Source organism: Myotis lucifugus, unplaced genomic scaffold, assembly GCF_000147115.1.
Source record: "Myotis lucifugus unplaced genomic scaffold, Myoluc2.0 scaffold_729, whole genome shotgun sequence".
Lineage (NCBI taxonomy): Eukaryota > Metazoa > Chordata > Mammalia > Chiroptera > Vespertilionidae > Myotis > Myotis lucifugus.
The window spans coordinates 152,188-165,032 of NW_005871777.1; the positions used below are offsets into that span (position 1 = coordinate 152,188).

Genomic DNA, 12,845 nt, shown 5'->3' on the forward strand with positions numbered 1-12,845 from the left:
ACACAAAAGTGAACAACCAGATTTACTTAGATTGACATTGATGAACATATTTTAATCACACTCTCACTTCCAAGAAACACACCTTCAACAAAACACAAGTCATTATATCAACAGTTGCAAATCCATTTTATAAACCTTCTGTATGAAAAAACCCAAAAGCAGGTGAACTTGTCTAGCAATCAATGTTTCAGTATTTCATGTTATTTCAAAATATCTAGATATTCAATAACTTTCATTAAAATTTACTAAGTTAGAAAGAAATAGTTGAAATAAGCTAAAGTGATTTGTGTAGGTGGGTGAGGTATTTTTTTCTATTGGGATAAGACATACCTTCCAGAGATTTGTATTTTTATTTTAAAAAATGAACTCAGGTATTTTCACTTCAATGGTTCTGGGACTTTGGTTGCATGAAGCCAATCCTATATAACAAAAGGGTAATATGCAAATCGACCTAATGGCAGAAGAGTCACTATGATGCACACTGACCACGAGGGGGCAGACACTCAATGCTGGAGCTGCCCCCTTGTGGTCAGTGCACTGGGGGGTGGGGGGTGGGGGGAGGCGAGAGGCGGGCCTAAGCCGTGAGTTGGACAGCCCCTGAGGACTCCCAGACTGCTAAAGGGCGTAGGCCTATCTAAGGGGACCCCCCCACCCTCAGTGCACGAATGTTGTGCACTGGGCCTCGAGTTATCTATAAGTTTCTGAAATGAATTATGGGGTGGTTTGGGCAAGGTAAAAGGATTTGGTGGGCTTTGAATTGCTTCTGCAGCCAAACCTCTGGCCCCTTGAAAACTTCATTCATAAAACAAAGATAGTCATTTCCAATACCCCAGGGACTGGGTTGCCACCCAAATGTTGGCAAGGGACTGACAAATTCATTCGCCCATTTTGGGAATGTTTCCTTCTATTTGGGAACATTTTTCTAGCTTCCAGAAAGCACACACCTCTGAGAGGTATAAAGGCTTTCAGGTATATGAAACCTCTGTCCATCTCCCTTGGGAATGAAAAACAGGTTCTAGCTGCATGATAGTCTTAAAATTAATGGTGCCAAACCTCTCTATTACACACTTTATATTGGGACCAGATAGGTGGTGTAACAAGAGAAGATTGGCTTCTTTCTTGAGTTTCTCAGGGTCAAGTTTCTCCCACTTGGTGAGTATGTACTCCATAAGAGGACTCTCAAGTCACTGTGGGCTGGTTCCGCATCTATAGAGAGACCTATGAGCAAGCCCAATGTTAGAGACATGTCTGCATGTCTCTGAGCTGTCTGGAGACATTCTGAGTAGGGTGGGTACCGTGTTAAGCCATCTCTCAGGCTCTGGTGGAAGATACTAATAAAGAAAAGATGATTACCAAACCTTCGGTCAGTCTCAAGGTTAGTTTCCTCATGGAAGGTTCCTTTAAAATCATTACTTTCCATTTTGGTTCAGTATCTGGTTCATTTATTCTAAATATATAACTATTCTGGGAAAAGCATATGTAGGCATCACTGATTTCATATAAAAGAAAAAAAAAACCTCAACTATCAGGTGAATTGGGAAAGATTTGATTAGCAAACTATATATATATATGGGTCCATAACCACCCCTAGTTGAAAGGAAACAGGTTTTGATTAAAAAACAGACATTTTGTACAGAAGGTTTAGTCTGATGTAGAAAGCAATTAGTGAGTGCTGTTAAGAAAAATAAGATAGCCCCAGTATCTACAGGAGCCTTAGTGGCTTCTCTTTTTAAGATAATTTCAAGTTCTCCCAAACAGTGAGAAGGGGAAACACCCTTGGAGCAACCCTATGCTTCTTTTGTTTGTTTACTTTTTCTAAATCCTATTTCACTTTCCTATATCCCTAAAGTGGGCAGACTTCTCTATAGGAGTTTTCTTACAACCTTATTTAGTAATTCTCTTCCTTTTGCTCCCAGAAACCAGGAGTATATTAATTGCAATAGGTTACAATAGCCAGGATTACATGTTCTAGCAGTTAAATTTCTCTGTGAGCCTATCAGGGCCACAGAGAAAATGGAGAACAATTGCTGGTTCCCTTCTGGCTGAGAGCACTTTTCTCCAAAGGGAGCTGGTAGAATTCCTATTCTCATTTTCCTTAAGTCAGTAGGGAGGGGTAGTGGAGGAGACAGAAGGGGAAGGAAGAAGGGAAGGAAAGAACACGTCTGGACAAGGAAGCTCAGAGAGCAAAAGATGTAGTGGACGTGCTATAGAAGGGGAAGGATGGGGTGTTAGCATTTATTTGCTTCAGGAGAGTTCAGAGATAGTCTCTACAATTTCTCATTAATTTATTTTTTAAAAGAATTTTCTGTGCTTCTCCTTAGAAGCTTCTAATTTCCAAATCAAGATATGCTTCCTATTCAATCATTTTCATTTTTCGGCCAGCATATTTCTAGTTTTCTTTTTTTTTCTGCAAAAAATATATTTATCTTGGCCATTTTTCAGTTGATATTTTCAAGTTAAATCTTGCCATTTATGTAAAGCACTTGCAAGAAAAGGCTTCCTCTCAGGGGTTAATGAGGGCTGGGGTCTGGGAGGTCCCAGCCCTGGAGGCACAACTTCCCATGTTAATTATAGGTGTGTTTGTTTTTATTGTTATTGTTGTTATTTTATATTTGCAGAATCTGAGCAAGTTTTCTAGGGATGTTGTGGAGTGGGTGGAAGTGTGCTGCTTCTGGGCTGAGCTCCATTATGCTCACACCCCTCTTATGTGCCTCGGCTTCTCTCCCAATTTTCTAAAGTGACCTGAAGGCCTCTAGCCAGTTTGGCTCCATGGGTAGAATGCAGGCCCTGAGAGGTCCTGGGTTTGATTCAAGGAGAAGGGCATGTACCTCGGTTGCAGCTTGATCCCTGGTTCTTACTGAATCGCCTGGGTGAGGCAACCAACCTATGTCTCTCTCATTTTCTCTCTGTATCTCCCCATCCCTTCCTCTCTCTAAACCCATGGGGAAAATATACTCGAGTGAGGATAAATAAATAAATAAAAATAAAAACCACAGGAAGGGCTAGGAACGCTGGTGGACCTAACCTTATGGGCTCTCCCCTGGAGGAGCCAGTCAGGTGAATTACAGTTGAGTTGGAATTTCCCTATGGGGCTCCTGCTTGGCGTGAGGAATGACCTCTGACACCTCCGCAAAGATTCTTAGTTGCTTAAGAACAGCTGAGATTCAGGTCAGAAGGAGGATGTGTCCCTTTGGAGCGGAACAAGTTCAGCTCTCACTTACACAGTGAAGGTTTTCTGCTCAGACACTCAGAAAGCAAATCCAAATGAAAACCCAGAGTCAAAAACCAGCCACCCATGTTTCCTCTTGTCTCTCCTTAGCCTTGATTCTGTCAACCCTTAACCTTAGTTCCACCTTGGGGATTTAAAAATACAGCTTAACTAAAGTCGAACCCTCTATCACAAGCAAAGGAAGGTTCTGGATTCCAGAGACAACTTAGCCAAATTCACCTGACTGGCAGGGAACTGGTGGCCCAACGGGCCCTTTGCTGGATCCTAGCACCGGTCTGGGTCTGCAGGGCGGTCCTGTGTGACCGTTGGAATCCTGCCGCAGTAAGCCAAGTAAATATCCATGGAGGCAGCGTTCAACCCTGTGCAGAATTTCTGTGAGTTTATTGGAGCCCAACTGTCAACAGTGGCCGGAAAACAAAATCTCACTGTATTGAGGTAGTGCTCCAAGAATGGCAGTATTGCACCTGCTTTTACACATACAATCAAAAGTGGAGATGTATGTGGGTCACATGAAATCCATTGCTTAGGGAGGCAGGAGAAAGCAAAGCAGGGAAATCTCTGGGATTAGATAAAAAGTAAAATGAGAGACACATACCTCACTTATACAGGTGCACACAGGATAGTTAGCAATGAACTCAATAGCAAATAGCAGCTTTGTGGTCTCTGCAGGGCACAGAGCAGTGCCTGTGCTCCTAGGTGGCGAGAAAAAGGGAAATTCCTTTAACATTCCAAAGGTATGTTATCACAGATGCCAAAAGACAACAGACAGGCTCAGTTAAGGTAAAGATTGACCTTTGTCAGGGAAGATACTGGCCTAGCACATGACTACACACCATAAACTGCGTTTAGGTAAGAAGTTTTAATTTCAGGCTAACTCTGTGGTTAATTTATGTCTCTGAGTTTGAAAGGCCACCATGCAGGCCTTACCTGTGCTAGTCACAGATGAGCGTGTGACTATTTGTCATTTACTCTCTCCTTCGATCACTTGTGCCCCACCTCTTGCCACCAATCATGTCCCTCCTCTGTCCCACCACAGGGGGAGAAACCATCAAGTACCTGTTCGCTGGAAGCAGCTGAAGCTTCCTCGCCACCTGCGGGCCTGGCCCGCTCGCCCACTGTGCCCAACACGCCAGTGCCCATGACTTTCTTCTCTACCTGGGAGGTGGACTGCTCCAGACCTAGCAGCGTGCCCAGAATGTGCAGCTTCACTTTAAAGAAGCTGGTGGTCTTGAAGGAGCTGGAGAAGGAGCTCATCTCCATGGTGATAGCAGTGCAGATGCAGGGCTCCAAGGGCAGCTTGAGATCGCACGAGATTGTGCTGCCCAGCAGTGGACCAGTGGAGACTGACCTGGAGCTGACCTTCTCCCTGGAGTACTCCCACTTCCTCAAGAGAGGAGGCAACAAGCTGCAGATCATGCTGCAGCAGAGGAAGTGCAATAACAACCAGACAATCCTGGGCTACAAGACACTGGCCACAGGTGCCATCCACATGGCTGAGTTGATACAGCGACCCCCCGACTGTGACCAGGTGCTGAGCCTCAGCAGCAGGATCCAGGGGTCCTCCATCACGGTGGCTGAGATCTGGATCTCCTCCCTGTCCAGTCAGCCCATCGACGACGAGGATGGCAGCATGCAGGGCAGCCCCAAGGCCAAGTCCATGGATAGCTACATGGAGGGGAAATCTGAAAGCTTCACTGAGCTGGACGCCAGCTACAATCTCACACACAGGCAGGACCTGGAAGAAGCTGACTTTGACCTGGAGCAGCCCAAGAAGCAGCAGCGATGCCTGCAACAAAACTTGAAGCAGAAAGTCATGGCACTGCTTCCCAGGTCCAACATGTCAGAAGAGGTCCTGGACTCAGATCAGGACCCTACAGAGCATGTTTCTGAGGTGGAGGAGGACCTGAACCTTCTCTCTGACATCCTTGAGAATCCCAGAAACAGTGTCCCAGACATAGAGGACGATAGCAGCATCCTCAGCAACACCAAGCCCAAGACCAGACAATACTTTGATGGTCTGGAAGACTCCAGCTGGCAGACGGAGACGAGGAGCTTACACAGTGCCCGGAGGCAGAAGGAGCCTCCTCGGCCGGCCACCATGCCCATGAAGACCCAGGGCCCAGGCGGTAAGCTGTTCAGTGGCAATGTCTCTGATTTGATGGGCTACAGCACCCCACGCACCGCCGAGGTGGTCAAGAGCTGGATCTTGTCCCTATCGAGCCAGACTGTCGACCATCTGGACAACGCCATGCCGGCCGGCACCAGGGCAGAGGCCACGGATAACTTCTCTGAGAGAGAGTCTGAGATCGTCCTCTCTGGGCTGAAGGTCAGCTATAATGCTGCCCACAGGCATGACCTGGACGAGGATGACTTGGACCTGGAGAACCCGATAGGAAGGAGGAGATCCACCATCAGGCAACAGAACTACCAGCAGAGAGTCGCAGAGTGGCTGGGCAGGTACCAAATGACGGTGGAGGTCCTGGACTTGGAGCAGGAGTGTGAGGAGCAAGTCCCTGATGTGGACAAGGACCTGGCCTTTCTGTTTGAGAGCGTGGTGTGCCCCAGCGACAGTGGCTCAGACATGGAGGATGATGACCGCCTCCCAACCCCTCCCATGCCTGAGCCCATGACATATTCTGAAAGCCTGTCCAGCCCAGATATGGAGGAGGACGACAGAGTCCTCAGGACCCACAGGCCCAGATTATACTGTGAAAGCCTGTCAAGCGACAGTGACTCCGAATGGGTGGCCCACAGCGTGCCCAACCCTGGGCCGCAGCTGGCACAGCCTGGGGACAGCCCGGAGGCAGGGACCTCTGGCCAGGACATGCTCACTAAGAGGCGCACCACCAAGACCGAGTCTCTGGTCATCCCTTCCACCAGCTCCAAGGGGAAGCAGCCTGCCCGCCAGGGCTGGAGCAGGTCCCTGAATGAGTCGTCCAACAGCCTGGTCAAGGAGCGCTGTCCAGTCCCACAGAGCCAACTGCAGGACCCCAGGAAGACTGCGTTCGACCAACTGAACCACAGCCTCATCTCCAACGACTATCTGCCCAAGAACATCATCCTCATCAACACCTCCGACAGGCAGGGGCAGTGCCTGTCGGACGTCCTGCAGCAGCACACGCTGCCCGTCCTGTGCACCGGCTCCATGGCGGATGTCCAGGAGGCCTTCAGCTCCATCATCTCCTGGATACAAAGATACCGCAACTGCAATACCGAGGCCACAATGCCAGTGAAGATCGCGGTGGCGGGGGACCAGCAGTACTTCAGCACCGTGCTGCGGGTCTTTGTGGAGCAGCTGTCCCACAAGGCCCCGGACTGGCTGGACCACATGCGCTTCCTGGTCATCCCGCTGGGTTCCCACCCCTTGGCCAGGTACCTGGGCTCCATGGATTGCCGCTACCACAAACTCCTACGGGACCTGGCCTGGTGGGAACTGTTCTACCACCTGGAGGCCCAGGATGCTGTGCAGAACATTGTGTTGAAAATCAGAGAGTACCTCACAGGGGCCAACTGTGTCCTCCAGCTGCCCATCGCAGAGGCCATGCTCATCTCGAAGCCGAAGAGCTCGGACGAGTTGTCCTCACAGAAGTTCATTCCCTTTGTGTGGGCAGTGAAAGTTGGAAGAGTGGAGCCAATTTCAGCCACTTCAGGAGACCCAGCTGAAGCGGTCCCCTCATGCTCCAATGTGCTTCTGTCCACTGCCAGGGAGGCCACACACAAGCTAATTTCCTTGTCGTCAGTGAGTGGGGGCCTGTCCTCCCCCGGCCAGAGTGTGGGTGCTGAGCTGATGGAGTTGCAGGTGGATTACTGGGAGGCAGCCCAGCCCACCAACAGGAAGAGGAACGAGGAGAAGGGAGACCTGCCTGCCACCAAAAACACACTCCGGGGCACCTTCCGGTCTCTCCAGGTCAGCAGGCTGCCCAGCAGCGGCGAGGCTGCAGCCGCGCTCACAATGTCCATGACTGTGACCACCGAGGAGAAGAAAAAGAAGGTGATGTCTTTGTCCAAGAAAGACAAGGGCACAGACTTGGAGTCTAAAAGCCAGTGCATCCAGGGCATTGGCCGCTTGGTCTGCTCTGCCAAGACCCAGGAGCACAGGCAGCGGGTCCTCATTGACGGCGTGGAGTGGAACGACGTGACGTTCTTCCAGCTGGCAGCCCAGTGGTCCTCCCACGTCAAGCACTTGCCAGTCTGCATTTTCGAACACAACAATTCCACCTTCTAGCCCCGTCCCTCCCTCTGCCCTTTACCCTGCCTGGGCCAAGCCCAGGAGGACCCAGCTGCTTTTCTGTCAACAGTTCAGTTAACTATAGACACAGACCGTGGAAACACAGAAAAACTGTTTTGAATTTGAATGCGCTCACAGCCTGGAACCTAAGGGGGTTGCCCTCACTGGGACCCCCAAATGCTCTGTTCAATAACCAGAACACTCCGGCAGATGGGAGGTCAGGACATCATAGTTGAGATGGAGCATCATGGAAGGTGTGTTTTGGCCTCAGGACCCCCAGCACTGTCAGTGAGAAGGGTTCTGGCCTTGGAGACCTGCCCTTCCTGGGAACTAGGGCTCAGCTTAACCCTGGGAGCTGGCACCAGCTTGTGCCCAGACTCAGAGCTGGGCGGACAGAGGCAAAGGGCTGGGCTCCCATTGGAGTATCTGCAGCATGAAACGGAGGCCAGCCAGCCCAGCCTTGGACCCCAGCTGCCAACAACCAAGTGGCCCCAGCACCATCCACTTATGGTTCCCAATGAACTCCGGTCTCACAGGGCAACATAAAAAGAGCTGTATGGTGCAGATCACACAGGCACACGGGCTGGACAAACCAGTGCCCTCCTCGCTGGGCAGCAACCCACCTTCGTCCCTACCTCTTCAGGTTATCAAAGACCATTTGCTGCCACCCAACGGTTGTACCAACTATTTACAAGGTGAGCAACCTGCCCCTCCACAGCACAGTGGTCATTTGGCCCCTTGCTGGCTGTGAACTCTCAGATCACTGCATCCCTCTGAGTGTTTGTTTCTAAGAACATGAGGTAAATCAAGGAACAACATCATAGGTTTTTGTTGGGAACTGTAGGGTGTTCCCCTAAAGCTTTCTCTGGGAGCCTGGACAGGGGATAGGTCTGCAGCAGGGGCTGTGGTTGTGCTAATTGTTCCTTTCTCTTCCTCATATGTGATTCTTTCGGGGCCCAGGGCTAAGCTCTTGTCTCATGTCATAAAGTGACTGGAGGTTCTGTTATGGGTCCCTGTCCTGGTTGCAGCCAGAGCAGAAACCCCAGGGGTGAGCAGTGGGGGCCAGGGTCACCCAACTATCTGTGATGGGGCTGGTTTGGGCTCATTCATTCATCCAATATATCAGAGTCTTCCAGGTACAGACACATCTGTAGGCACTGACCATAATCCAGTGCACAGAGCAAACCACAAGCCTGTACGGTAGAGCTTCCCTCTAGTCGGGAGCAACTCAGTCACACTAGGCTGCACAGGCTAGGAGTGTCCACAGGACAGCCGATGTGACATCCTCCGCGCCTCCTCTCCCTGTGGCTGCATCTTCCCGTATTGTGAAGAGGAAGGTGAACCTGTGTTCCAGCAGAAAACGTGAGTCGCTTTTGGGTCAGAGCCCTGAGGGGAGTATGGGGACTGTGAATTCAAGGTTCTGGCAGAACCCTGGATGCCACACATGGTGGGATTTCTGCAAGAGGACAGAGGTCTGAAGGCTCCTCCTCGAATGAGGACAACAGTCAGGGAGCTGTGCATGTGGATTTGGGTGGTGTGGGAGAGCAGTGGGAGCCCAGTGGCAGAGTCAGCCTCTCAGAAAATTTATAGCCGTCCCATCCTAATCCAAGTCTGCCTGCAGCCCTAATCAGGGATCATGCTCACTAATTTGGAAGCACCTCCTCAGGGCCAGCTTGGCAAGTGTACCCAGCCCTGAGGGAGTTGAGTTTCAGTGGGAGGCAAAGAACCTCACAGGGGAGCTAGAGAGTTATGCAGCATGTAGGTGCAGGAGCCAAAGTTTGAGGTGATAGGAAGGCCCTGGGAAGCCAAGGACGGAGACAGAGTTCATTTGTTTGCTCATTGGTCAGCTATTCCTGGAGCACCTACTGTGTGCTAATGAGTGACATGAACAGAGTGGACACCAGCCCTCCCTGTCCTCATGGAGTTGACATTTCGGTGGGAAGGTATGGGAGGGACAGGGACACTGAGAGAGCATGTCAGGTTCCCCTGGAGAAGGGGACAGGTGGTTCACTCATTGATCCAGACTCTCAGTTAGGAGGGCTTTCTGCCAGCCCCTCTTGGGATACTACGCACTCTCTGCCAGGACTGCCAGGTTGAAGGTGGACAAGGAGTAGGTCTGGCTTCTGGATGTGCAGGAGCAGCAGGCACAGGACCCCAGGCTCTCTGAGTGGTGCTCTGGGAGGGCCGTGTAGAAGGAAAGGCCAGGCCTCAGACTCTGCTTTCAACTTATCTCTCTCCCCAGGGCCATCTCCTGCATCCTGGGCATCGGGCTGGACCAGCACCGCCAGAATTTCCCAGCCTGATGATGCTGTCGGCTTCCATAGAGCTCAACTTTCCAGTCTCCCACCTGCCAAAGCAGGCCCAGTGTCTCCATTCACAGCGGGAGCACCTGAGCCCACTGAGGCCCGAGACAGGAGGAGGAGGAGGCCTCTGGGGGTGGTGTGGGTGAGTGTGCCTTTGGAAGGCACACAAAAGGCAGTGAGGGTGGTAACATGTCCTCTTCTTGCATCTACAGAACCAGCTTCAGAGCAACATCAGGAAAATCCTCAAGCAGCAACGCCACCCTAGTGGCCTCTCCAGAGCCAGAGCCGGATCCAGGCCCAGCTTTCACTGAACTTCAAGAGGCAGAAGAACCACCTGCAGCATCGGAGCAACTCACCCCAGTTCCTGCGAGGCCTGTGGTGCCAGATCCCGGGCCACAGCGCGTGTCATCGGCCACGGCAGAGAGGGCGCCCCCCTACCCCCATTTAGATGTAGTGTTAGAAGTTTTCTCTTCATGTTACATATACTTATAATTTTACTATACTTTTATGATAATTAATAACATACAGTGTACTGTTGAAAACATTTACTGAAATACTACCAAATATTACCTTAATTTAGACTCTATAAAATTTAACCCTATAAACCCTAGAGCTTTGAGCAAGTCTGTTTTTCTGGACCCTGACCCACCCAGGGAGAACTGTCCTCACGTTCTCCACCTGCCCTTCCTGGAGCCAGAACTCTGCTTCCCAGGAAGCTGGCTCCACCCTGTGCCCGGACTCAGAGCTGGGTGGCCAGAGGCCAAGGGCTGGCCTCCCACTGGGGGCATCCTGAGCCTATCATGGAGACCTGTCAGTCCAGCCCTGGGCCTCAGCTGCCAACCAGCCAAGTGGCCCCAGCACCACTCACTCTGGATTCCAAATAAACTTGACCCTCAGAGGGTATATATATATATACACATACAAATATCTGTACCTTGCAGACTGCCCAGGAACATGGATTAGATAAACTGGTCCTATCCTTGGTGACTAGCTTCCTAGGCAGCTTCCCTACCTTGGTCCCACCCACCCTTCTGTGTTAATACAGAACATTCGGGACTAACCAATGTGTGTGGGACCAACCACTTACCAGGTGAGCCCTGCCCCTCCACAGCACAGTGGTCACTCAGCCGCCTGCTTGCTGTGAGTCTTCAGGTCACTGCACCTCTCAGAGTGTTTGTTCTCTGAACATGGGGAGAGCCTAGGCCCAGTCTCATGTGGTTATTGGAGGTGTCCCCCTGGGAAAAGGCCGGCTGGGAACCTGGACACTGGAGAGGTGTGCTGGAGGGGCTGTGGTTGTTCCTATTGGCCATTTTCTCTTCTCCTTAACCAAGCTCCTGCCTTATTTGTGATTCTCATGTCTTAGGCTAAGCTATTTTCTGTTTTGATAAAGACGTTCGAGATTCCATTAGGGGTCCCTGTTCTGGGTGAAGCCAGATTAGAAATTCTAGGGGTGAGCAGGGGGACCCCAGGCTCACACAGCTATCTGAGATGGGGGTGGTTTGGGCTCATTCATTCAGCAAATGTGCTGCCCCAGGACTGCACTCCAGCGCTTCCTTCTAGTCAGGAGTGATTCAGTCACACTGGGCTGCACAGGCAGGTAGCGTGCACAGGACAGTCGATGTGACTTCTTCCTCAAAGTATCGCTGACCTACACGTATTGTGAAGCAGAAAGTGGATCTCTAGACCAGCAGAAAAGGTGAATGGGCTTTGGATGAGAGCCTTAAGGGGAGTATGGGGACTGTGACTTGGAGAAGGTGGCAACACCCTGGGTCTGCAAGATTTTTGCAAGAGGGCAGTGGTCTGAGGGCTTCTGCTCACAAAAATGGAAGGAGTCAGAGAGCTGTGCATGTGGATTGGGTGGTGTGGGTGAGTGGGGAGGGGATGTGGCTGCCCACACAGAGAAGAGCTCCCAGAGGCTGGGCTTAGGCAGGAGCACAGAGCCGCTCAGGTCAGTGCCCAGGGCCTGCAGTCTGGAGGACTTCCTGGGGAGGGGGCTTGAACTGGGACTTCAGTGATGGAGATGGGAGGTTCCTTCCTTGGAAGGCACACAAAAGCAGTCATGGTGGTAACATGTTCTCTTCTTGTATCTACAAAGCAGCTGTAGAGCAAGATCCAGAAACACCTAAAGAGGAACCGCCAACTCTGGTGCCCTCTCCTGAGCCAGAGCAGGCTCCAGGCACAGCTGTCACTGAACTTCCAGATGTGGAACCACCTGCAGCATTTGAGAAACTCGCTTCAGCTCCTTCAGAACCTGAGGTCCTAGATCCTGGGCCACAGCGTGTGTCCGCTGCCAGGACAGAGAGGGCTCCCTCCCCTCCTTTATATGAAGTTTTAAAATATTTGTGTTTATCATATACATGTTTATAGCTTTGCTGTATTTTTCCCATACTATTCAGTAACATACAGACTAATTAAAGAAAATGTAACGAAATACTCTTAAACATAAATTTAATTTAGATTCTATAAAATTTAACTGTACAATCCTTCAGAGCCTTGAGCAAGTCTTTCTTCTGGGCCTGCGTCGTGTTACTATGAGTCATAGTTTGGGAATAATTAGTCTCTCAGGAGCCATCTGCTCTAAGGATGTGACGTTCTTGAGGCCCAGGACAATGGGACTTTGGGGGAAATTGACCAACAAGCATTGGGGCAGGGACCCTTTATGTCAGGGCTGCCCCTGGGAACCCACTTTTCATTTAACTTCATCTCCCACCAGCACATGGACAAAGCCTGGTCCTAAGCGCCCCCTGGCGTCCACGTTGCAGAATGCTGTAGGGTCTAACCAGCAGCAGGCAGTTCCTGAACCCTGACTGCCACCTGCACCTGGACAGAAAGTCCACCCTGCTCCACGCGCACTGAGCAGCATTCTGAGCATCTCCTCTGTTGGCCCACAGCACTGAAGAGGAGACAGGGAATGTCTCAGGGCCCGGGGTCCACACTAATCTCCTCCACAGGCACCGCTTCCAAATCTCTGGGGTCAGAGCCTCTCTCTGCCCTCAGACCCTAGGCTCTGGCTCAGCTGGGTTTTTCCTGACGCTCAATCGTGTCTCATCAGAGCCCAGCAGCCACTCTTTCTGATGCCCGAAGG

General features: G+C 50.9%; 1 protein-coding gene across 1 annotated transcript; it reads left to right on the plus strand.

Annotated features, from left to right (window-relative positions):
• The first annotated feature begins 4,358 nt into the window (after positions 1-4,358).
• Positions 4,359-7,454, plus strand: LOC102429562 (phosphofurin acidic cluster sorting protein 2-like). Its single transcript, XM_014447938.2, has 2 exons — positions 4,359-5,359; positions 5,945-7,454. Exons 1-2 carry the CDS (start codon positions 4,368-4,370, stop codon positions 7,452-7,454), a joined length of 2,502 nt encoding a protein of 833 aa, XP_014303424.1. The 5' UTR covers positions 4,359-4,367.
• The last annotated feature ends 5,391 nt before the right edge of the window (positions 7,455-12,845 follow it).